This window comes from Synchiropus splendidus, chromosome 3 (assembly GCF_027744825.2).
Source record: "Synchiropus splendidus isolate RoL2022-P1 chromosome 3, RoL_Sspl_1.0, whole genome shotgun sequence".
In the NCBI taxonomy this organism is placed as follows: domain Eukaryota; kingdom Metazoa; phylum Chordata; class Actinopteri; order Syngnathiformes; family Callionymidae; genus Synchiropus; species Synchiropus splendidus.
In genome coordinates, this window is record NC_071336.1 from 18,997,361 (window position 1) to 19,022,850 (window position 25,490).

Genomic DNA, 25,490 nt, shown 5'->3' on the forward strand with positions numbered 1-25,490 from the left:
ATTTACTGTGCTCATGCTTTAAAAGGACCAGTTAAAAAGAGTCAAATTGTATGTTAACTTAACATGTTTAATTTATGTTGTTTACATTTGACTTTCGAGCAGAAACATTGGCCAGACGATCAGGTGAAGGCTGTCATTTTTCTTTCAGCATTTCCCATCAGTAGTTGATAGAAGTCAGACTACAACACCTTCAGTCTTTATCCTCTTCATGTTTTCATTTACTTCATCCATGATCTTCTCCGATAACCTGATACCTCTGTCTCAAGCAGTCTCAGTCCCTCTCCATGTGTCTAAACCGTCTGAGTCATCTCTCCTTTACTTTGTCTCCAGACATCTCCAGATGAGCTCTCTCTGATAGCTCTCACTGGATATATTCGGCCAAGTACTGCAAAAAAAGTGATATTCGTGTTATGAATCAAGACGCGGAGCGGGACCCAAGTGCAAGTGGTGAAAGAGTCACAGGAGCCAGGAGCAAGTCAATACAATAATTTAATGACAAGATACAAAATATATAACGAAAGGCGTCACCGAACCGGGAGTAGAAAACAGAAAACAAATCCAGAGCGTCACCTAAACCGGGAAGAGTCCACAACGGTATGAGTCCAAACGAAAAGCGTCACCGAACCGAAGAGTCTATAACAGAAGAGCAAACACACAATGAGCAATAAAACACAAAGTAAACTATTGAGGTAAACCAAGAAGCCACGCGGAGCAGGGAGAACATAGGGAGTCAAAATGCAAAAAAAACTCAGAACACCAGGGTATAGAAATAGCTAAACAGAAGGTAATTTAAACAATGGATAAATGTATGCGGGTAGTCGGCTGGTGACCTAGCAGTACCGGGTCAGCACGAGTCAATATTAGTCTATTATTACTATTATTAATATTAATCCACAGGTCACGTTTCCTCTCTATTGCATTTGTCTGTTGTCTATGGTGTCAAGTATCAAGTGTACCGACATCATGGCGACTCCTCAGTGCAAAGTGTGATCTGAACCCTGCTTATGTGCAATGCTGCCCCCACAGTCTGAGGACGTACCTGCATGTTAAGTCGCACATAGCCCATGACTCTTGGTTTTGAGGGCTAAAGTTCAGTGTTAAGATTAAGGATTGACTTTGAGGGTTAAGGATAAAGGATGAAGGGAGGAATCGGAATTCACCCCAAGAAGGCTATTAAAACCCATCAGTTTCTTAAAGTGTTCAGGCTGTGCTATAATGTATAATGTATTTATACTACCATTCAATTCATAAGCATCTCTCACAGATTTGTCTTTCTTACAGAAAGAACTATGTACCTCTATCTATGTCAATGGGAACATCTGCCTTCATGAAGGTCTGAGGTCAAAACAAAAATAACAAATGAAAGAAAAAAACAACAGAGGTTGCTGTTTAGAGAAACATTTATTTTAGTCCATTATGAATCACAAGTTGGTAAGTCATGATAAGCTTTTCCTGTTATTCAAGAGCTCTAATCGGCAATGGTTTTATGTGACATCATCACGGTCAACCAACATTGACATTAGCACCTCACTTTACTAAGGGCTCAGTCGCGCCTCCTTTTACCACCATGAAGAGCCGATTTTGAGCACGTCAACAAACCCCCCTCCATCTCCCACTGTGCATCCAGCCACATTGTGCTGCTCTGGTGTTTCGCCTCAGCCCAGGTTTCATTAAAGTTGATGAAAGTGCCTTAATCCACTTTTCCTTTTGGTGTCTACTGTCTGTGCTTGTTAAAGTTCTTTGATCTAAGATTAAATGCGGTGCAGGCCTAACTCTTCTGCCTCATTTTGGCAAAGGGTGAGACCACACCCTGAGCCACGGCACGTTCACGGTCTCAACCAGTGGAGACAGAGCTGGAGTGATGTAGACAAATTGAATTCTCAGGAAGGAAACTGCCCTGTATTCAGTTCTGGGCTGGTATTTAACTTTTTTTGGCGGAGTCGGGACAGAGTAAGGGATAAAAATACAAGGCTTTTTAAACAATCTAGCAGCAGTTGTGGGTTTCCCGACAGGCATTAGGGGACAAGGTGTCTAGGATATGCGACTCCCCCGGGGCACTCGGAAAGCTATTCAGCGACACCACCAAAAGATTCAAATTACTGGGGAGGAAGAAACTACTTAAGGTGTGCTGAACCACAGACAGCTACGTCACTACACCAAACAGGTCATTACCATAAATGAAAGGCACGTCTCAATTGTTCATGCTTTTTTTTTCCACTAATGATGAAATAAAATACAGATAATTTTACATCCAAGGATGTCTTATTCCCACCAAGTGTCCGCCTGTTTGAGTCATCTCCGTTCTCTTTGCGGTTATTTTTACCAAACCAGTTCAAGTTAACCTACTTTCTCTACAAGAGCTGTGGAAAAAGATGGTTGTCAGGGAACACCAAGACTGTTTAGTCTTCCAGTCAAACTGGGGGATGTGGATAGAGGTTTTGGCAATGAAAATGAAAAATAAAAGTTCACCAAAGAAAGAACACTTAAATAAATTAAAATTCCTCATTGTTTGAACTGGTTTCTGCTTAACTAACAATTGTGTTTTTCCATTCGACAAAACATGCGACAGCAGAGTTGACTGGTGAACTGTGGCTGTGTTTGTTGCTCTGGGAGTACGAGTGGTGGGATAGGTACATTCATGAAGCAAATAATACATTATACATTTGACACATTACTGTGTCCCATTAAAAATTGCGTTATTTCGTGTTAGCACCAACTGTTTACACAGAGCCAACTCCAACTGGATCCGACCCCTTTCGTTGTGGATGCAGTACATCGCAATCGAGTGGAACTCGGTGAAACAGGCCTCCAGAGTGAAAAGGTTTGGAGCCGACTCCGGCATTGTGTAAACACTGCTGCAGGCATTGTCGTCGGCTCCTATGAGTTTGTGCATGTCAACTAGAGAGAAACCCTGCTGTCCACGCATCAGATTCATCACAGCAACAAAGGTGCTAACATCACTCTACTATCGATCTGGAGCAGTTCCATTTCACTCCACCGCCATGTCGTGTCAGGTTTAACCTAACCTTTAACCTTACTGCCTCACATCAATAGAAATAAGATAATCTATTGTTTCTAATTCTGCACCTTATAATTCTTAATGTTCTAATTTGCCATAACTGAACATTCATTACATCTTCTATGAAGCCTTATACTGTAAGTGCCTTATGAATGCTGTAATAATGCATCATAGATCAGTCCTCAGTGATCTCTTCGTGCCCCAACACCCAGAGTACAAAACTCATTTACATCCACAATCTGAATCAGGTCACCCCATCCTCAAGTGGTGACCATTGATGAACGTAGTGTTTTGCCCTCTGGCTAGGCCCTTGACAAAACACAGTGTCCTCATGACTGACAGACTCTGCATCAATGCATCTGCCAATCTTTTCAACAAATCAGAATATACCTCACCAAGATTCTCTCCAGTGGTGAGGTCAACAGAACCACATCGAATACAAAGAGCCAAGGTCAGATCCTGAGGCCTGAGTCTGCCAAAAAAAAGGTCCTGGTGCAACAAGATGGAATCGCACAAGCGAAATTTAAAAAGACAATACAGAAAGAAATGAATAATATACATTTCTACATAACTTTTTTTTGTCTTTTTGTCTCCGACTTACAAGTGTCAAGGGTTTAATACCAAGTTACAGCACAACAAATCAGGTGCTTATAAAGTAGCTGGATTTTAGGTCATTTTACACCATGAGTGCCATGAAACTGCTGTCGCTTTATGGCCTACAAATATGTGATTTAGTGGTCACATGTGTGGCACTCAATCTTTGGGAGGTATTAGAGTGAAGTCAAGCATCCTGAAATACCCAAACAAATCTCTGGTGGCTAATTACATGCAGCTGTTCTGTCCTTCTTTCTGGAAAGCTACTGTCTCCGCCAGCCAGTTTTCCAAGCTTCGGTCTGCCATTGTTATGCTCATAAAATGACAGCAGCACCTCATGTTTAGCCAGCACAGCCTCAGTCACACCCCGTGTTTTCACTCCAAGGTAAAACACAACATCTGTACTTGTGACCCTCCAAGGCCTCGCTGCCGCTTACAATACATAGCGCAGACTCTGGTGGGGGTATCAAGTTACTCTCATTCTTCTCTGTATCAGGAGAAAACAATTCCAAAAGACTGCTCGCAAATGTTTCCATTGGTTTTGTGGGATATTTTAAAAATAAAGCAGAAGCAGTTTTTCTTCTCACATGGTGCCAAAATTCAGCATGAAGTTCTCTGGTGCAAGCTGTCGAAGTTTTCAGCTGAAGACCTTCTCCAAAAGAGCCCATGGGGTGAGGAAAATCTATTTATGCTGCGTCTCTCAACCGTTAAATTGCATCACTGTACAATCTGTTTGTAATAATGAGGGCATACTACAGTAGTACTGAGATTTTACTAAATACAGCCTGTGATTAGTTCCTCCAGTTCAACACTGTATGATAGTGTCTTGGCCTCAAACACTGTCTGAGCGTACTTGATGCATGTTGGATTCCTGGCATGCGTCTGCATTCTTCTATCAGGTCCCACTGGAAAGAAGTAGCTCATCTTATTATGAAGAAGCTCAGACTCCAGATCGCACAGGCACCAACGCTCAGTAATGCTGTACAGTATAACACATACAGTATCAGAAAACTATTCACCAGATGGAAATGGTCACCGCCCGGGGCAACTAAACATCTCCTGAGAAGCAATTTGAGACACCAAGGAACAAAAACAGAGTCAGTTCCGTGGTTGCTGGACACTGATAAAACCTGACAGTAATTCAAGATGTATTTATTGGCTGTCTTAAGTTTCCCTTCTTTCTTTAAACTTGGCAAGCATCTTAAATACACGTTAATCTCCATCAAATGTGACGAATGCCAACGTATTGTTCTGCGAGAGACAATACAATGGAAAAAGGGAATATAGAAACAGATGGGGAAACAACTCTTAGCCCATTTATAATGACTTAAAAGTTGAATATTTCCTGAAACCACATCACTAAAAACTGCTCATGGGTGGAGCATTCCGACATCAGTCACCTCTGTCTCTGACTTAGGTACTGTAGTTTCTTCAGACAATGTTATCATAGATCATAGTTATGACTTCTGTGCCGACAAAATACGATGCAAAAACACTGCAGCACAGCCTTGACATTGAGGTGCAGCACCCAAGACAGAAACACAGATCACATCTAACTTTGGGGAGTGCTATGTTCTTGCGTCCCACCTCTTCACTCTCTGTAGGTGTTAGTGGCTGTCTGCATATGTGCGCCCTGAGGACAGGTCTGTGTCTTGTATCTACACATGGAAAATTGCTGACATGCATTATTGCTGACTGAGACTTTCAGTTGTTGGATACCTGTCTCCAGCTTAGAGGGACAGAGTTTGAGCTTTATCAAATAGTCTCGGCCCCGAGTCACACCTGCATGGTGCATGCAAGAAATCAATATAACAGTCACATCCTCAGACTAAAGTTCAGCCACAACAGTCAGCTTTGAAGAGCCACACAGTGCACTCAAATGTGTGCCAGTTGGTTGTCTTCAGGGAGAGGATGCCGTGGGCCGCTGCATTACGACGATGGAGACCAGAGACATATCAACACGGCCACTCACACACAAATCAGGTCCAATTGTGTGTCAGAGAATTACATGAAGACAGAGAGGACGAGGTAAACTGTGTCTTGAGCGAGAGTGTCATGAACAGTTAGGGCCAGAGGAGAACTATGATCACCCCAAACCAGCCACACACTCACAAATATAATGTGATCTCACTGGGTGTTTCAACTGTGCCCTGAATTTTCCAAGCTGTTTTCCCAAGTTTGAGCTGTAAAGACTGAGTGTAGTCAGGGATTCCAACTTTGCAACTGGGGTGAAATCAGGAGCCAGCGTTGAGGTTGAGCAATGGCCGCCAACAATTTTAATATCAGACGCTCTGTGCAAATAAAGGAGCCATAGTTACACAGTCTCAGCACAGTGTATACACCCAGCAGGACTTTAGAGGAGGGGGAGGCTGTGGAGATAGGAAGATAGAGAGTATGAAAAGGAGCAACAGTGTGTATCTGTCTCTGACCTGCCGTGTTGCATCTGCAGCATACATTTATTTCAGAGGAATAGGGAAATATATGCCCATTTCCCTGAACAAACTCCTCTAATTAACCAGCACTAACACACTCTCTGAGCAAATCAAATATAAATAGCAAGTATGAACAGAAAACATTATGTTCTGAGAGGTCGCAAGGTCACTAGCAGGAGTGTTGCTGCTGTCCATGTGGTCAGTGTGGCAAGTGAAGGTCTCTGAGCGACTCCCCGCTGTGAGGGGTCAGCAACGCTGATTTATGACTCTCAGCAGGTGAGAGTCACACTTCACAGGCTTTTAAAACGATGGTTGGAGATCAGGCTGCAAATATAAGTGCAGCTCATTCACCTCCTCGACAGTTTTCTTGCTCCAATGATCCGAAATCAAGCATCAGCGAGCAGAAGGGGAAGAGAGTCTGTCTGACAGAAGCTGCGGGTGCCGAGGGGGAGGCGACGAGGGGTGGGGTGTTTTACAGCCTTCAGAGGGGGGGAGCAGGGGGTGGTCAAATACAGCTGTGCTTATGTCATCCTTTCACTTCGGACGTCCCATGTCGAGCACCGCTATCTTTCTCTCCCCTCTTCAGCCTTGCAGCTTCCCAAGAAGCGGCACTCGCAGCCGTCCTCCCCAATTCTGCACCTCATTTCAGAGTCCGCTCAGCTGCTTCTGAAATATATCAGACTTTTTTTTTATGCACTATCGCGAGACTGCACAATAAGAGTCACCGGACCAGTGGGACCCCCGCACCACAATGGAGTATCTCCACTTTTTGTTCCTATTTTCATGCTGGATGACGTCCGTCCTCTCAGTCTTCCCCGCTGCCTCCCCCCAGGCTCCGGCGCCTCTCCCTGAAGGTAAACAACCCATTCAAACTTTCTCCTCATGCTGCGCGTTGTGCGTCGCCCCCGAACTTCAGGACCCTCTGCATGTCGCTGCTTGGGTTCGTCTCCCATCACTGAGCGGACGGGACTGAACTCGCGTGTGAGTTGGAGAGCTGTCATGTGTGAAGGTGATACATAGCCGAAGCCTGAATTCGTGCTGGTCAGCATATGCAATTACATGCTGCTGCTGCTGCTGCTGGACACGAAGGAGGCTGCGGTTTGTCACAACCCAACTTTTAGTCCGCTTTCTTGTGCGCAACTTGCCAGGCTGTAAAATGGCAGGGGCGAGCAGCGGCCGCTCAGTCTTCACTCGAAAGGTGCCTTGTATAAAAGCAATTGGACTACTGCAAGTAGCTTCAAATACAGGGTCAAATCTCGATTCTACCATTTGCAACTGATGAAATAGATTTGTACTACTGTACTACTTGGTTATCAGCGTAATATTTAAATGCATGTTATGAATGCAATGCATGAATGAATCAGCCACATTCACTAAATTAATGTGGCATTATTGTGTTTAAAACACTATCGTCATCCATTTATCATGTAATTTGTAATGTAATAAATGCATGTCATGGTGGAGACCCTGTGTTTTTGGTTGATCTACAGTTTCAACTCTGATAGCCAGGTTGCCTTTTCACTTGTGTGGCCTGCTTTTCCCTAAACCCCTCACATTGTCAGAGGTCAATACATTTGTTTTTTATCCTTGTCATTCACAGCAATTTGTGTTCAAATATGAACCTACTCAGTAGAAGGTGAAATCAAACCAATGGGAACGGGGTGAGCCCATCTTCGCCTTTCTCGTGATGTGCTGTGTTTGAACAGGCCAGTGTTAGGAAAGTTACGATCATGGTGGCACTGCAACTTTCCCGTTTCAAGAATTTTTGAAAAGTCCCTGAAAAAGGGGGAGTGTGAACTTAAAGTAAATATCCAGAACTTCCTGGAGAGTCTCCCAGATCTGATCTGGGAATGCCTCGGTATTCCCCCACTAATGCTGGTGCAGGTTTCTGGGTCTCTCTACTTTGACTAGTGCCCTGCAACTTTGCGCGTTCATCACTGTTTTTAAAAAGAAACAAACGTTCATCGCATAATGAAGAATTTCTGCAGAAATCTTTCGCACCAACAGCATTGAGGAATCATCTCCAATGGATTCATTAATGCAAAACATGTTTCAAAAATGAAATCTGGTGAAGCGGAGAATCACTTTGGTTTTCAATTCAACCGAATGAAATGAGACGCTCTCCCTCAAACCAGTGCCAGCTCTGAATGAATGAGCCACAGATGTTATCCGACCGCTTGGCCCCATTTTTACTTCTCTCCGGCGATATTAAACCAAAGGTCCTTCAAGTTAAATCGCCAAGCCATTGTTCAATTGGTAAGTTCAGGTTTTCATGTGATGTGTGCATGAAATGATACCAAGGAGAAAAAAAATGAACCTGAGAATACTTTTGATTTTATTTTAATTCTTTAACTAATTTTTCTGTGTAAAACTTATTACACAGTAGCAAAATCAACACATTACCAAGTCCTTGACGGAGCATTGTGGAGGTCATAACACACAAGTGTCTAGGCGGAGAGCCAAAATGATACCTTAGCAATGCTGAAGGAGCACAATTACAGATGCATATTATGCAAAGCCCCAGGCTTTATTGACTTTTGGGCATGATTGACGGTCTAAGTGCCTATAATCGCCCTCAAATCGCGGCCGTTACGTCAGTTTTGAGTCGCATTGGCGACTGCAGAATAGCAGTTTGTCTGACGCTTTGGATTTGGATTTACCATCTTGCTTGAACCTTTGGGTTAACTTTGAACATCTAAAACATCATGTCAAGCATCGTGAATAAATGAAATCATTTCCAAAACCCAAGGATCATAATGACAACTGCCATTTGAAATGATCACTAATGTCTTCAACGCAGCACTTGAAATTGTATGTGCTTGTCTGGCACCGCAACAATCAATGTAATTTTGGAGACGTGCTGCGGACCACCCAGTCGCTCACACTTCACTTGTTTGCCCTTCTTGGTAAACGAACAGAAATGGCCCAGTGAGGAGACTCCCACCGTCTGGCAGCCTGAAAGGAACCTTTCACAGAGCCGCGTTGAGCTCTGCGAATTCCGGCTCCTGCCACGTCATATCGGGCTGCAAACACCTTTGGATTAAATGGATGTAAATCTCTTGATGCCTGTTAAACTCTGCACAATAATGAGCACTTTCAAATGGAGAATATACTTAACAAAAAAGACATACATTTACTGAGTTAAATCTACAAGGCGACTGCCATTGGTGACCATCTGATCCTTGCTATGTCTGTGAGCTAACAATACTTGTGATTGTTGAGTGTGGAGTTTGGTACCCACCGAGAAGCATCAGGGATTTATTATCCTTACAGCAAATATATAGCCGCAGAGTCTGTTGACAGTGTTACCATAGAAACACTCAAATTCCAGTGTCTTAGAAATGTATACCAGTGATTTCAGGTGTTTGGTTTATAACTCATCAAATGAACAGTGTCTTTTAGTTTGCTATATTTCCCAGAAATCAGAGATTTGCCCCAAGGCCATGTTTTCTGGAAGAGAAAAGGAAACTCCATCTAAGGTTGACTTGTGATATAACAATATCTGTCGCCAGTTATTCCTGTCTGACGGACTGACAAAGTCTTTTGGCAGTGCAGACCTACAATCATGTCACAGATCATGTCACTGTCACACAAAGTGCCAATATGAAAAGAATAGTGTTTACCAAAATCAGTTTCGTGCCAACAACCAAACACTCAAGAATAGTAGAATAATACAAGGCCGGTTGGTATGTAGCCTCAGACACAATTTTTCATGAGTTCATCCTATTTGAATTTGAATATTAATAGCTATTAAACTGCTGTTTGTTGGATTTTTCTAATGGAAGAATAAATTCTGTTCACAAACAGAAGGACATGGCAGCTACTTTTATTTACTGTGATAAGAGAAAGCCAACAGATTCACTGTCTGAGAGCTTTAGCTCAGGACTAAACTAATTGATTCAAGCAAAGCACTGACTGTCCATCTTTGCCACAGTCATGACACAAACCAGATGTGAGAAGTTGTTGTTTCATTACTGTTTCTTTTGCACTCGTATTAAAGGAGCTAATCCAAACGATCAGACCTCCAAATTGTTTCCTGGCCCTGTGCTCATGACATCATGCCTCATTCGGACGTTAAAGTCCCTGTGGATCAACATTACAGAGGCCTTTGTTGGCAGCTGCTCCTCATTGCTGCTGTGTTTTGGAACAACCCTGTTTCCTTTAGTCATTGCTTTTTCACCTACTGTAGTTTACTCAAGAATTTACGAATTTGAAATCGGATGGTCGAAATAAGCATGTGTTGGCACAAATCTGAGGCCCTTCAGTAAATCTGGTTGAATTATCTTTGCTCTGTCTAGACTTTGTCAGTTATTCAGATAACTCATGTAAACACAACTTTATATCAAACAAACAATAATCTGCAATTCCTCATTCAGTTGCACTCCATCACATCACATCGGGCAGGAAAAGCTAGGCCTTTTGAGGGATCTTCAGAAGCTTAAAATAACAAACCAAATTTTTCACATCATTAACTTTGAGGTGCCGGCTTTTATACTGCAGGTTTTAGTTTCTCTTCTATGCTTGGTTTCTTCCACTGCCCCACAATTCAAGTCGCCTGATCAAAGATGCTCAGATTTCAGTTAGCTCAGAGATTGTGTTCTGCGGGGATAGTGAGGAGTTCCCGCGACTTGACCGAGAATGTCTCTCACCGGCATCCTGTAGGTGAGCCCCAGGGACGCCTCCAAGTATGACATGCCTGGAACATGCACTTCACCCAGGAGGCGTGCCCTGAAGCCCAAGCTACCCCAACTAACATCCCCCAGTGTCACAGGGTACTTGCCTCTCTCTATGGGAGATTTCAGTGGCAGAAACCTATTTTGGAGTTTTGAATCTCATTCTTTTAACCACTACCAAAGCATGACCCCAAGGAACTTAGGTCAGCCAGGAGTTGAGATTTGCCCTCTGGCTAAGTTCTCTTTGTTTCACTACAGATCAGTCCATCTCACATGAATACTCAGGCAGCCTGGGTGTCCAGTTCTCACTGTAAATTGGTCTGATTTATGATCATAGGACTCAAACCTTGAGATTCCACTTCAAGGTCTTGTTGGCGTCTTCAGAATAGAATAGAAGAACAGTGTTATTTATCGATGAAAAAAGGAGCGGTCTGGCTGGTTATAACACAACATTTTGCCATTGAATCTTATTCATTTCAATATTCATTGAAAAGGGATTTTCTTTATCCATACACTTGGCGTTTTGTATTATTTGCTATTTGTATTGCTTTAAAAGTTGCAGTGTTTTCAGTACACGGTTGTTCACTTGTTATTTAGTAGGTTCATCTAATTAATAAAAAAAAAATACAAAAAAAGAAACATGAATTGTGTCTGTGATTTAGTTAAGGAAAAACAATCGGCAAAAATCAGTATCGACCTGTTAGTCAACCTTTCAAAGCCACTTAAAAAAACATGTTGATCAGTGGAACCCTTTTTATGTAGCATTGACACAACAAGCCTGTTGAACTCCTGACTCATCATATACAAACATGCTCATGTTTACATGGATGTAAAGTTAATGTTCTGCATGTACAGACATCCACCAGATTTTTCAGGATCTGTTTTAAAAACAGAGGAACACCCAGCATGTGTTGAAGTGACTTAAAATCCACATTTTATAAGAGGGTGAGTCTCCAGGCTCATAAATCGTATCTTAGATTTCACTTCAGAGAGAGTGTTTAGTATCAATGTGCAATCTACGCATGTTAGTCTGAATCCTGCCTGGCTCTCAAAGTCCCTCTTCATTACTTGTTTTCAGTGAGAAAAGTTGTCTAAATGCTGTTCGATAGTTAATATCTTCATAGAGGAAGAGGGATATTTTGCATCCATGGATTCAAAGTGGAAAAATCCTGCTGTCCTCTTGCTGAAGGGAAACACGAATCCCATGATTCCTCTGTTAGTCCCCCAAAATACTTGTGTTTATCCGCAACTACTGAGTCAGAACATTTGAGCATCAAACTGTGAAAGTTTGAGCCAACAACCAAGCTGCATGAGGTGCAGGCAAACAGGGAGAGGTGGACTTGAAGTTGAAGCTTCTGTTGGAGAAGAGTTACAAGAGAAGAAGTATGGGTTGCATACATCACTGAAGTCACTTTCTGCCTCAAAAATCATTTGGTTGGACACTGTTAGGAAAACATTAAACATCTTCTTGATTCACTGCACATTTGCTGTTTAACGCCGCCAACAGATGTGCATGGAAAAGCCATTTCCACACATTAGAGCCAGCAACAAGAACATGGCCACACCTGTGGTTCAGACTAGCCAATACTTCAGGTTAGGTTTCCTATAATGTAAACACCATATTTTATGATTAAAACATTAATGAAAGGAAAAAATGGCTTGGAGTGTTATCTCTCTCTGAAATTGCAAGTCTTGAGGATTTCAAGTTAAAGGACAAAGGCGAGACAATAGGCGAAACAGTGTTTTGTTCGGCCCGTAAAAATTCATGCCGTACAACAGGCTAACTTTTTTATGGGTCCATGGTGGCCGGTAAAATTAAGCGCATTGAATGTGGAGCAAAAGTCTGAAGTGGTGTCCAGTGCAGGTCCGGAGCCAAGAGAAAATAGTCACAGTCGCACATCTGTGATGGCCATTATATTGGGACAAGTTTTCTCTGGGATTTCCAGTCTTATATGAGTACTTGTGATGGACAGCAACTGAAGATGTCTTACTCTCTATGCACTATATATGCAGCATGGTAACATTAACAAGTTAGTCAATTCAAGAGTCAAACTTTCCTGTGTGTTTTGTATTTAATCATTTCGCTATTTTACACTGCAGGCTCTGTCAACAGTGGTTCAGACAAGTCATTCTCACATTTTCAAAGAATGAAAACAGATGCTGGGTAACCCATCGCTGTGCATGCTGTGCTCGAGCAAGGCCTGACTGCAGACAGTGATGCAAGCCATAACCCTCCATATTTATGCGCCTGGTTTCCGTGGTGCATTTCAGTGAAAGCACAAACTTTTGGAAACTATCGCTTTTCTCACTGACCACGTTCTTTTAATCATGAGTGCTGGTGAAAGCATGAACAAAATGAAGCTCTTGGCTCCCTTTTTTCATGGACATTGAAAGAAATTTCCAGCAACTTGTGTGTTTTATCAGTCATAAGAAATAAGACTTTTTAAAGCTTATAACATGCTCTGTTTCTCTTTTGATTGAGTTTGATGTTGTTGCTCTTGTCAATCATTTGCATTTTTTTCTGTTGCCACCATCTAAAAAAAGTTGGTTTTCGTTCTGAATACACAGCAGAAGTGCCATTCACGAAAGGTCATTCCAATTGCTTTCCATTTAAGCATTCTCACTATTTATTTTGCAGTGTGAAGTTCCTAAACTTCCTTTAAAATAATGTGCTCAAATGTATTTAGAATTCTGAAAGCCAGACCAACACTAAGGGTGTGGTACACCAATTACAATTTGAGGTCACTGGTGTTAATATATATTCGCCCTATATCATCCTTCACCACAGCGGCCAAGTAACCACTGGAAATGTCCCGGAAGTTTGCGGGATTTCTTCTAACCAACGCAGGTTAAAAGCCATGCCAAAAATACACATCTGGATCCAGGCAAAGTGAAGTAGATGTTACTAATTCTAGAAGTAGCTATAAAATAGTTACCAGATTGTTGACCTGCGTCTGTGGTGTGCAAAAAGCTCAGAAAGAATTTTAACTGTTCCGCTCCACATACATTAAGCCTTCGAGCCTCGATTGGAATGTGCCAAATACGACAGTAAAATATCCCAACGTGCAGTTTTTAACCTCCAGACCTGTGTGCGATGACTTCATGTGAGCACGTTTTCTTTTTCAGAAAAACTGCTTGTTCTAACAGTTGCAACGGAGGAAACAGATGGCTTCCGCCGCTTCATGCAGTCTGCAAGTTATTTCAACTACACTGTCAAGGTAAGATTTAGGTGGCTCTTCTCCTAAATGATGTTTTCACATGTGAGATTGGCCCTAGTTAGCACGGCTGCTCAAATGCGACGGTCCAGCTTCCTCTGAGTGATTACAGCTGGGAAGGAAAACATCTATGCTGGGACACTCCTCTGTCTGGATTTTGTGGTTAAAGCCACTTGTTAAAAAAACATTGTTCATTTCCTCTGATTTGCTTTGGTTCATGTGCCCTGAGCGTGACCTTCCTGTTTGAATGCTGTTTGAGATATACACAAGATACAAGATAAGAAGCTCGAGTGAAGGTCAAGGTTACTGTCATTGTCACGTCTATGCCTGTTATTGGCAGTTAATATGACCCATGACGCTGTAAATGAATGGAAGTGCAACATTGATGCTTTGTTTTTGTGGCAGGTGCTGGGAATGGGAGAAGCTTGGAAGGGAGGAGATGTGGGTCACTCGATTGGAGGAGGGCAAAAAGTCAGGCTACTAAAGGAGGCTATGGAGGGTCTTGCAGACCAGGAGGATCTTATCGTCCTCTCTGTGGACAGGTAGGTTCGATGCATTGAGCTTATGTGAGTAATACAGTTTTCATTTTTTTGTCAAAGCCTGTTTCAGAATGACAGATATGCTTGATGGACCTGCAGATGTTAGTTCATAGACTTTTTGCAAGGGTTGTTTTGTCCCTACCACACACAAATCCAGTGAGCCATCGTAGCCCCAGCTATTTTCAGTAGTATAGAAAGTTATAATATGTGGAGAGCGGCAAAAAAGTAATTCTCAGTTATGACGTATTTGTGGGATAGAATAAATAATTTCAGAAGTACAAAAAAAGTTATATATCAGTTAAAAAATGCAATAATAATAATAATAATAACCATCTTTTAGTCATGATTGTTCATGATGTTGCAATGCTCAAGCACCAGTGCTTTTCCCTGCATGATAAATGTGACCCTCCAAGCCCCTTTTTCTTCATTCTGAAGTTCTTGAGAAAAAAGGACGATGCCATCAATTGTGCCCAAATGTATTTTGGTATCCGTGGTGCTCACTAGCTGTCGCTGTAGCCCCTCCCACTCCTCCTCATGACATGCAGAGCAGCGGTCCGGTGGGACTTGCGACCCACGGTTGCTGTGTGATCACCCTTCAGCCAGGGTATTGATGGATTTTGTTGGGACCTTTTTAATAATTTCATTATTGGGTCATCAGAAGACACAGAGTGGCCTTATTTAGTTCGACATTTCCAATGAGCTCACAGTTACTGGAGGAGACCCTTCAACTTTAGGTTCCTCGTGCATGTACTCTGACCACTATTCCACTGTGATATTGTTGTGTCACAATAGACACATTAAATATGATTATTTCACTAGTTCTATTGCATTTTGTGTTTCATAAAAATTTCTTATAAATCCGAATGAACTGAACTGAATACTGTACTGAATACTTCTATTTTTTTTAACCTCAATGAGTCGCCATCTTTTTGATTTGAGACCCAGGCCCCGAAAATGTCTGTGCATGTGGCTGTCTAGTGATGAGAAGCCAAACAAGCGAATCAAAAATAATAATATTAATAATAACTTTAAAACCTAAACTCAGATGGAACTCTACAAACGCCACCAACCGAATTCTATGAAACCTGAAAATCTATTCATAACTTTTTGAGTCATGCTGTTGACAACTAACATTAAAGAACCAACAGGGATAAAACTGGCGTCCATACGTTAAATGTTTCGATGGCACACATGGAGAACACAGCAATGTGCTATGAATCCGTTGTGAGGTGAGCAACCCTGAATGTATAGCCTTTTCCCCCAGTTACCTCAGCAGCCACCGCCATGAACTTGCATGTTAATCATTTAAAGTGACATCAAGGCGCCACTCGAGACATATATTAACTATGATTTGATCCACTCCTTGACAGTGCCAAAGAGTGCGTTATGGCTTGCAGCACATTTCTACTCCATCAGCTTGACATGTACGGGGGGACAGAGGATACTTGTGTGAACATGCGTCGACCAAATGTGGTTACAGTTGAGCAAACAGTCTTCCTCACCTCCATTACATTTCCCCTTAAATACCTCAATGCAGTTGTTCATGTAGGCTGAAGAGGAGGTGAGCGTTTTACATTTCCTGCCATGTCAAATACACTGATGTATATATATATATATAAACCGTACCCATTTTACTGGGGTTGGTCAATATTTTACTACACACATATGTCTAATGCTAAAACAGGTACTGTATGTGGAGAAATTATGCCGTTTTTTAAAAACTCTGTTCACACCTTCCGGCACACCTTGTAAAATCATCATTAAGTTCTTCCTTGCTTATCTTTGTAGATGATTTTTTTATATTGTTCTTTCATGAAACCAAGGGAAAGGAGCTCCTTCAAATTTCTTAAACATTGCGACTTCACTGATAGATTGCTATTATCCTTTCAAGCGATGTAACGGAGCATTGAGGTTTGCATTTGTCCAGGGAAAAGTGTCTTGCCATATATATATATATATATATATATATATATATATATATATATAGAGAGAGAGAGAGAGAGAGAGAGAGAGAGAGAGAGAGAGAGAGAGAGAGAGATAAAGATACCAGAGTGGTTTTTGTTTTGAGCTGTCAGAACTGCATTACTGGTGACATTTTGAACACATTTCAGGGGCTTCCAAATGCATGTATGTATGCAATGTAAATGTATGTATGTCTCCCTCATGCAAGGGTCCAAATGCTAATGGACCTTTAGGGGTCAGCGTGTTCGGGCGTGGTGTGATAGGGCAGCAATTGTTTCACGTTGCTGAAAAGATCATCCAACTGATTGAAAACAAAGAATCTGATTTCTCCTTTTCACCCTGTCCTCCCAGCTATGATCTTATCTTCGCTGGTGGGCCAGAGGAGCTGCTGAGGAAATTCCAGCAGGCCAACCATAAGGTGCTTTTTGCAGCTGAGGCACTGATATGGCCTGACAAGAGACTGGCTGAGAAGTACCCCTCAGTCCGCAGTGGAAAACGCTACCTAAACTCTGGAGGTGAGTTCCTCAACCTGTGATGAGTAAAAAAAAAAAAGTGCCTTACTCTGATAGGAGTAGGAGTTTAATTTTTTATTTTTTTACAAAAGTACAAAGTTCCTGATGCCATATCGGCATAAATAACTCACAGAAATGGTTGCTGCTTGACACAGTTCACCTGTACATACTAGTAACACAAAAAAAATGTTTGAGATTAAACTAGCTTTATGAGAATATACATATTTCTGCTGAAGTGTACAATATTATGATAATACGACAATGAAATAACAGTGAAATAAATCAACAGATCAGGGGTAGGCACATGGTTGTGATGTTAAACAGATCAACAGAACTCATAACAGCTAGATAGTAGCTCCAGCAATTCAGGAATTCAGGGAGCCAGTGCTGCATACCGTCTTTCAGTGGAGTGTTAGTAATGGAAGATGAAGCCGCAAGAATTATATTATTATCCGTCGCTGTAAATGGCTGTATATTTTCATGATAAACTTCCTCCGCCTGGTATTTCCTGCGTGGTGAGGCGACACAGATCCTTTTTCTGAAGCGTCCTGCATGAAGACCCTTTGGCCTCAAGTTTTTCTAAAAGTACAGTAGTTTTCATGCCTCTCTCCGGTATGTCACGGAAAGCTTCGATGTGATGGATGTTCAGTACACGGAATTACTGCTTTCCTTGCGGTCGTCCCTGCGGTTTGACCTCCCGTGTCGGATTCTAGCCACCTCAGTCTGATCAGAGAACGATTTTAGCTTCCACTGTCGTCGACATGCCTTGCGGATTTGTCCAGGGCCTCTCAAATGTGCTACAGTTTGTCTAAAATTGCTGGGTTTGTTTGTGTTGAAGGGTACCGCCCAAGTGGCCATTTGGAATCTTTTTTTTTTAATTTTTTTTTTTTATATAGCATCTGGACACTGGGGGAGAGCCACAGAGAGGGCAATGCGCGCTGGACACAGTAGTTTGGTGTGTGGACTGAAACCACTGATGGATTATAGCAGTCCAAAGCCCCTGGTAGTTGATCAAAGATTGAACATTTAAAGGATCTGTTCCCTTTTTTTTCCCTCTTCTTTTACTTAAATTATATCACACAGATCCGATGACCTGTTTACTGTTTCTGAGGCTTTTCTTCTGGACAGGACGCCAAGTGGCACACTTTAACAACACAGTGAAACCCTGCAATCTGCGCTTGTGGTCAGTGTCCTTGAGCAATGCGAGGAGACAGCGGAAAAGTTAAAGAGTGAGAATCTGCTTTTAGAAGGGACATGAGTGAAATGCAGACAGTCACAGTAGCCAGTTTGCGGTGAATTGTTTAGATAGCAACGCTTTTATTGACCATTGGAGGAGTTGAGTCCAATCTACGCGTCGGAAAAGTGGCTGAATTTACACGTTGTGTAAAGACGAAGATTACACCGTAAACAGTCATAATTAACGCCAACCGGCTGGCACTATCGAGCCTCGTAACTTTCTCTTGCCTTTCTGCTGTAATTTTCACAGTCTTTATTGCTTGCAGGTGTCATGGGTTATGCTCCCAACATACACAGAATCGTTTCCCAATGGAACCTCCATGACAACGACGACGACCAATTGTTCTACACCAAAATCTTCCTGGATCCCTTACAGCGAGTATGTGCCACAGACAGCTACCTTCAGATGGATGAGTGTCTCATGCTGAAAACGTCTTTTCTCGCAGGAATCTCTGAACATGACTTTGGACCATAGGTGCCAGATATTTCAGAGCCTGAACGGAGCAGTCGGTGAGAAACCCATTTGCCACTACTTTTTTCTCAACCCTGCAGTTAATACAATGATATGGCTAATATATGGATTTTTACAGGCGTCATGCAGCCAAAATATTGAGCCTTGCCACATTAAACTGAAATGACCTTAAAGCACTCAAAATGCGCTGTTTTCACCCGCAAGTATCTGCATTTTTAACCCGGATGCATCACTGACATTTCTACGGTGTAGACAACACCACTGCACCCGCGGTTTATAGACCGGTGCGCCTTGTAGAAAAGAAGGCAAAAACATATGAATTCAAGTATTTGGGGTCAGTGATTCAGAGTAATTGACAGTGATAAAAAAGTTTCCCAGTGGTGAGTGGTGTCCAGGCAGCTTGAGGGAAAGGGAAGCTCTATACAACTCTTGTGACATGTTGGATGAAGAATACTTTAAATTGAGGTTCTGGGCAAAAGGAGAAGATGAATACAACCATTGAAGTCTGTGATAGTGGTAGTGGATTTGGTGTGGCAAGGGAGGGACTTTCAGTGGCAGGTACTGATGCCTTGTCAATTCAGTTTTGACCCATATTCAAGAACACTGCAGTAGATTATGGATATGTTTTTTCTTGAAAAGCATAGCTCGCTTTTTTGTAAAGGAAGTTCTGTGAGTGTTTGAAGCTGTGATGTAATTCCTCTTTTTTTGGCAGATGAAGTTCTTCTTAAATTTGGAACAGACAGAGTACGAGTCAGAAACACAGTGTACGACTCCCTCCCGGTTGTCGTCCACGGCAACGGGAACACTAAAGTAAGTACCCACTCAGCCTTAGTGATCTTAGATTATTCATGATCTATCTTCAAATTCTGTTCAATTTTTAAGTCCACTTTTCTGTTCTCTTAAATTAGTTTGGACCTGTGATTTTGGGCCAAATCATGCTCACCACAGAAGGCGCTTTGAACATCGTGTTTCCCTCTACTCTTAATAAATGTACTCACTGCTGCTTGATACTTGCCAGTTGCTCTGACTCTAAAAGCCAGCTCATTATTCATTCAGAGTCCCGAGTTCTGGCCAGCGCCACTTCATAATTTCTGCAGACGTGTCCTCCATTTTATGTGGGCTATCGCTCCGTACTTTAGGAAGAGGAGGGCAAAACAAAATTCAAGAGATTATCATCATTTCGCGCTCTTGGTCATTTTTTTCTTCTTTCTGGACCCTCCAACATTGTTCCACAACCAGATGTCTGCTGCTGGTCTGGTTACAAGCCAACTGATGTTTTGCCATTTCAACCAGAGTCTCGATGATGAAAGCTTGAAAATGGAATTGTGCCTGCTCAAGTGTTTGGACACATAATTTGAATCAGCTTTCTCTCAAGCAGAAACAAACTACTGTCGATGCCACTTGGTCAGTTAGCCTCGCTCCACCATTCAATGGGCATCTCAACAACAGCTACACTTATGATTTATGGATAACTTCAAATTGGATTTTATTTGTAACTTTTACAAACTAAACACCAATTAAATAGTTCTAATCTAATTCTGCTCTCAAATAATGGAATTATTTTTCACAAGGACTTTGCTTACTTTTATACCACAGATGTACCTGAACTATCTGGCAAACTATGTTCCAAATGTATGGAACTATGAAAAAGGCTGCAGCACCTGTGACAATGACCTTTTGGACTTGTCTGAACTACAAGTAAGTATTTTGATTTTATTGTCTATATTTGTTGTATGTTGCCATATGTCATTGGGTTAGTCGGATGTATGCTCCAAATTAATAATCTAACTCAGTCACAAAGGAGGTCAACAATTATTTTAACAATTTCAGCTTAATTTTCAACTGTGAGTAGAGTTTGGTACCTCAGGTGATTGAAGTGCTTTCAACCAATTGTTCATCATTAACTGAGAAGAGGGAGCAGGTGAGAGTCACTGCACATTTGAGCATTTGAATGAGGCACAGAACGTGTGCTCGTTCTAAAGATTTCTTTGTGTGAGAAAATGTATGATTGAATTGGTTTCTTTCTCCACATGGTCATGAAGTAATCTCTTGAATTGTTGAGATGCTTATAAATGATAATAGCGGTGTTCATTTTTAGTTTTTTTCTTTCCATACAGATTATGCAAATTTAGCTGCTTCATAATAGAAAAGTTTGTCAAATTCACCAGCTGAATTTTCGTTTTTTCTCGAGTTTATAATGAGGCACCACGAAGGAAAGAAGCCTTCTGTTTTCGTACCCACCAGGTCTGATTCATCCACCGGAAATGAACTGGATGAGTCATTTCACCACGACTCAAATCAACAGTAGACAGATGGAAGAACAGCAGCTGTGACTGCCATTTGATGCAGAGACCCAGATGACTGTACATTAGCTTCCCTAGTCCAGTGTCTCATGTCACTGGCATCTGAAGGTTGAGAAGGTAGAAAAGATCAAGATAGAAAATGGTCACTGACTTGCCAAAATGTTGCCTTTAGAGAGAGAGTAAATCCTCACTAGGACTGGGTGAAACCTGCACCGCTGGAATGTTGCATCTATATTGAGAATTATTCCCTTTGGAAGATTCTTCTGTTAATTTACCTTCAAGAAACTAATTATTCATGTGAAACGTGACCGGACTCCAAGAAAACAGTCCACGTGCAAATGAACTCGACTTCAGAAGAGGAAGTGCTGGGCTGCTGTGGTGCAGGATATGGTTTCCAGGGTTTTCTGGAGGTCTTATTTAAAGGGGAGTCACTGTTGCCCAGCCTGTCTTTAGTGGAATTCCCAGTGTGGGTTTGTGTCCGCATTGGTGAGTTCTGGTGGCTACACTGAGAATTTGTTGAAGGACTCAGCTCAGGCTGGAGCCTTGAAGGAAAAACAATAATCACAAACGCAAGGTGACATCTTTATGATGCCGTCGCTTAATGGTATACACAAAACCGCACCAAAACCACCACCACAAGAATTTTTTATGTCAATGGGCCAAAGTTATATGCTTCCTTAAAGGAATATTCAAAGCAACATAAATTATATTTGATTTGCTGTCAGAAAATGGCCCCAGGAAAACAGTGTTTCTGAATAACTGCTAACAATTCACTGCTACGCTTTTAGCTCAAAAGCCATCTCAGGGAAGATGGCTGACCTCGTATAACCAAGACAGAAATATGTATTGTCAGTAACTTGTATTTTTAACTGAGTTCATTCTATTGTTGGGTGCACTGGGTTATGTGGCAACACAGAAGAGTCTGATGGATATGAACTCTATAACCTTCAGGCCCATTTGTTGTTTGCTGTTTCTTAAAAGGGTTGTTTTCTTGCAGTGTGCATCTTCAAGCACCACACCTCAATATAAACTGTATTCTTTTTTGACAATCTTTGGGGCCCCCCTTTTGTTGAAATGATTAGTTATGTTACCAGTGAGTTACTATTGGATTGATGAGAGTTGCCATTTGAGACAGTTGTTGTTCTAAATGGTCACCACATTGTAGAGCTAAGAAATGAGGACAAGGATTGTGACTCTCCAGGGGTTCACCCACCTGCAACTTGGTTAAGAAAAGGGCTCAACTGAACTGCAAAGTGACCAGTTTTCACTCATTTATCTTGTGGACGACTGTGACTGAATTGGCCAAATCACTCGATTTGGTGTCTTGTGAAGCAAAGTCTGATTCACTATCTATAACAGTCTGTATAGAACCGTCTAGCAACTGGTATGTGTGAAAGGCTGGCTGTTTTTCTAACAGGCCGAAGAGAGCACACACAGAGCCAGATCACAACTCCACTCTGCCATGGACTGAGAATCTCCAAGATTACTGAAGTGGCTGGGTGAATCCAACCAAAATCTCCAATGTGAGGAGAAAAACAAAAAAAAAGGGCGACCTTCTCACGGCTGGCAGGGTTTTTAGTGTGTTGCTGTGACAGTATGAGCTCACCCTGGCATCATTCCTCTTGTGGTTCCAGAAAGTCAGACATTGCGGAACTAGAAAATTAGACGCTTATGCTCGGTTCCCTTTTCATCCCTGGCCCAGTCATTCATTGTGAGCGGGTCATGGAGATCACCAGCCCAATGTGAGCAGTGTAGGCAGGAGGAATAGCATGGGAAAATGTACTCTCCCTTTTAGTGTCTGACTTTAACTTTTAAAAGTCCCTGCAACTTTTCATTCACCCGGAAATTTAAATGCTGTCTGGTGACGCAGATGTCTCTGTGAGGGTCCTCTCTGCCTTGATTTCTTTGTTTATTCATTCCTCTGAAATGTTTGAATGGTCCATGATTAATGTCAAACAGTGTGAAATGTTTAAACCTTCTTTTCTTTACGTCTTCTGTGATGTAAACAGGAACACCCGCGTGTGTGGGTGGGAGTGTTCATCGAGCAGCCGACCCCCTTTCTTCCTGAATTCTTTCAGCGGCTGCTGAATTTAGATTACCCCAAAGATAAGCTCAACATTTTTGTCCACAACAATGTGAGTAGGTGCAGCTGCAGCTGTCATGAGACATTCTTTTTCAATATACATTACATCAGCTATTTCTCAATCTAACCCACTATTTTTCCCTTCAGGAGGTGTATCATGAGAAGCACATCCAGAGCTTTTGGGAAGCGAACAGAAACATGTTCCACAGTTTCAAAGTTGTGGGGCCGGAGGAAAGTCTGAGTCAAGGCGAGGCCAGAAACATGGGCATGTATGTGATCACTGACAACCAAACATGCTTTCACAGTGCTTGTAATAGCATTTTTTCTCAGCTAGAGTACATGCACAGCATAGCCCGACTAAGGCAATAGCACGATTAAGCCGCAGAGACCATCCCAGTTAACATGCAGTGGCGAGTGAGTTGAATTGCTATGTAATGCACCTCCATGACAAGGATTGGCAGCCGGGGCTTTTCAGTCTGTCCAGTTCTGCTGTCAGTAGAAGAACAACAGGAAAAACTTACAGGTTGTGTGGAGCCGTTTCAGATGGTTATATTGTAGGCCGTGCACAGCGATCGTGCTGCTTGATCAACTAGTTGAACTTAACAGTCAGAATCAATGCCCCTATCATGGAGCCATCGTTGTCTGCAATATGCTTCCTTTGGCAGATCTGCAGATTAAACTAAAGTTAAAGCAAGTTTCTGAATAAAATTGAAGACTCTGTTGTCTTTGTATTACAAGAATGATTGTTGTCAAGCCACTAAAGACAAAGTTGCACCTTGGATCACCAGCATGAGCCCTGACTCACGAAGCAACCATATTATCATTGTTGCGAGCAGGCTTTTAGCTAGGAGGGCGTCTGGGCATCTGCAAAACATGAAAAAAATGGACGCCAGATGCCGCCATATACCAGTGTAATCTGGCGGCCAAGCTACGGTCGAGAATCAGGCTTCCAATTTTTTCATGTTTTGCAGACGTCCAGACGCCCTCCTAGCTGAAAGCCTGGTTGCGAGTCACAAAACAAAGCTGATATCGGCTAAGACCGTTGTACACACACCCTGCATTAGGTTACCCAACGACTTCTCCATTGTGTGTAAGCTTATTAGACATCATTGGACCGTGATCAGTCGAGGAGTTTATTTCAGCAGCCGCACATCACCCAGTCCGATCATCGTCGAGCTACTCGGCTACATGCTAGCTTAGTCGAGCTATTAACCGCATTATCCATGTTGTATAGTCCGACGAAGAGAAATTCAAATTTCTCTCCAGTAGTCTGACTAGTATGTTTACATCCATTCTAAAAGTCTGAACTTAACTGGACTAGCGCAATAATTCCGTCTTCTGAGCTTGCGTGTAAATGTGCTCAATTATTTTAGTTTTCTGCAAATGTTTACTTGAATTGAAACTTCTCTAGACATGTGCTCACCAATTAGTCAAATTGGTGAGTTTAGTCAAATTCATGAGCTGCTGTAGAAATAAGGAACTTTCAGGTACGTTATGTGTATGGAGCTAACAAAGAAATAGCTCTCCCAGTTCTCATTCGCTTTGATGATTTATTCCTCTTGCCTTTACCATGCTGGGACTGTGTATGTAAAAAAAACCCAAAAAACCCTGTTTTTTTGAAGGGCACCTTTGATGTCTTGCTGTTCCTTGTCTTTTTTTCCTGGTGTCTTTGAAGGGTTTACTCTGGGTCTGATGCTGAAAGCTTCTGACCACTCCACATTTGTGTTCCAGTGGGTGGTGTGAGTCAAACAGGAGGTGCTGGTCAGTGTGATGCGATTTCCTCTGCACTTCGGTGCGACTCCTGTCTGGTTCAGTTCACACTCAACTGGCTTCCTTCCACAGCTTCTCGGGTGAACTCCATGTTTCTGTCGACTGAGAGATTATGTGTTATAGGTTCCACTTCTTGCCTTTTGATATGAATGAAAATCTGATCTATATATCAGAAGGTACAATGAGGATTCTATAGTTGTGGCCTCCTCCAGTCTTTGCCAAGTGTTTGCAGATGTGTTCTAGCCATGAGGGATATTCTCCTTTTAACTGTGAGAGTCCACCATGCGTTTTTCTGGAGTGCTGTCCAGGCCGTCCTTTCCTTCCTAATTAGATTAGCAGGACATTTCTTTAGCCGTATCTAATGTAATCTTCTTCACGATTGCTTCACAATGCAGTATCAGCAGCAGTAACAGGTTCACCAAGTGGTATGTGCTATGGTGTTAAATGTCAAGTTTCTCGCCCAACTACTCTGTTCATGATGTGGATATGATCAGGTGTGAAGGGCCTTTGACAGGACACCTGTGTTGTGAGAAATTCACTTTGTTTGATGAAGATATTTATATTTCCGTGATTTCTGATGTTTTTCCAGCAGTTTCTTGAATACTATCCTTGAGTGAGTCAGTGATGAAAACCTCAAACAGACACTGCTCTGCTCCTCCAAACAGCGACCCCGCCCAGCA

General features: G+C 42.1%; 1 protein-coding gene across 2 annotated transcripts in view; it reads left to right on the top strand.

The window, feature by feature from the left end:
• The first annotated feature begins 6,598 nt into the window (after positions 1–6,598).
• The window catches only part of plod2 (procollagen-lysine, 2-oxoglutarate 5-dioxygenase 2), a 29,370-nt gene continuing 10,478 nt past the window's right edge, over positions 6,599–25,490 (top strand). For both annotated transcript variants that reach the window (XM_053860547.1, XM_053860548.1), the window contains exons 1-10: positions 6,599–6,899; positions 13,845–13,936; positions 14,339–14,475; positions 16,786–16,949; positions 18,449–18,561; positions 18,629–18,692; positions 19,367–19,464; positions 20,251–20,352; positions 22,967–23,092; positions 23,188–23,309. In XM_053860547.1, coding sequence (XP_053716522.1) covers positions 6,797–6,899; positions 13,845–13,936; positions 14,339–14,475; positions 16,786–16,949; positions 18,449–18,561; positions 18,629–18,692; positions 19,367–19,464; positions 20,251–20,352; positions 22,967–23,092; positions 23,188–23,309 — 1,121 coding nt within the window. In that variant the 5' untranslated portion in view covers positions 6,599–6,796. The remainder of the gene's footprint in view (positions 6,900–13,844; positions 13,937–14,338; positions 14,476–16,785; positions 16,950–18,448; positions 18,562–18,628; positions 18,693–19,366; positions 19,465–20,250; positions 20,353–22,966; positions 23,093–23,187; positions 23,310–25,490) is intronic.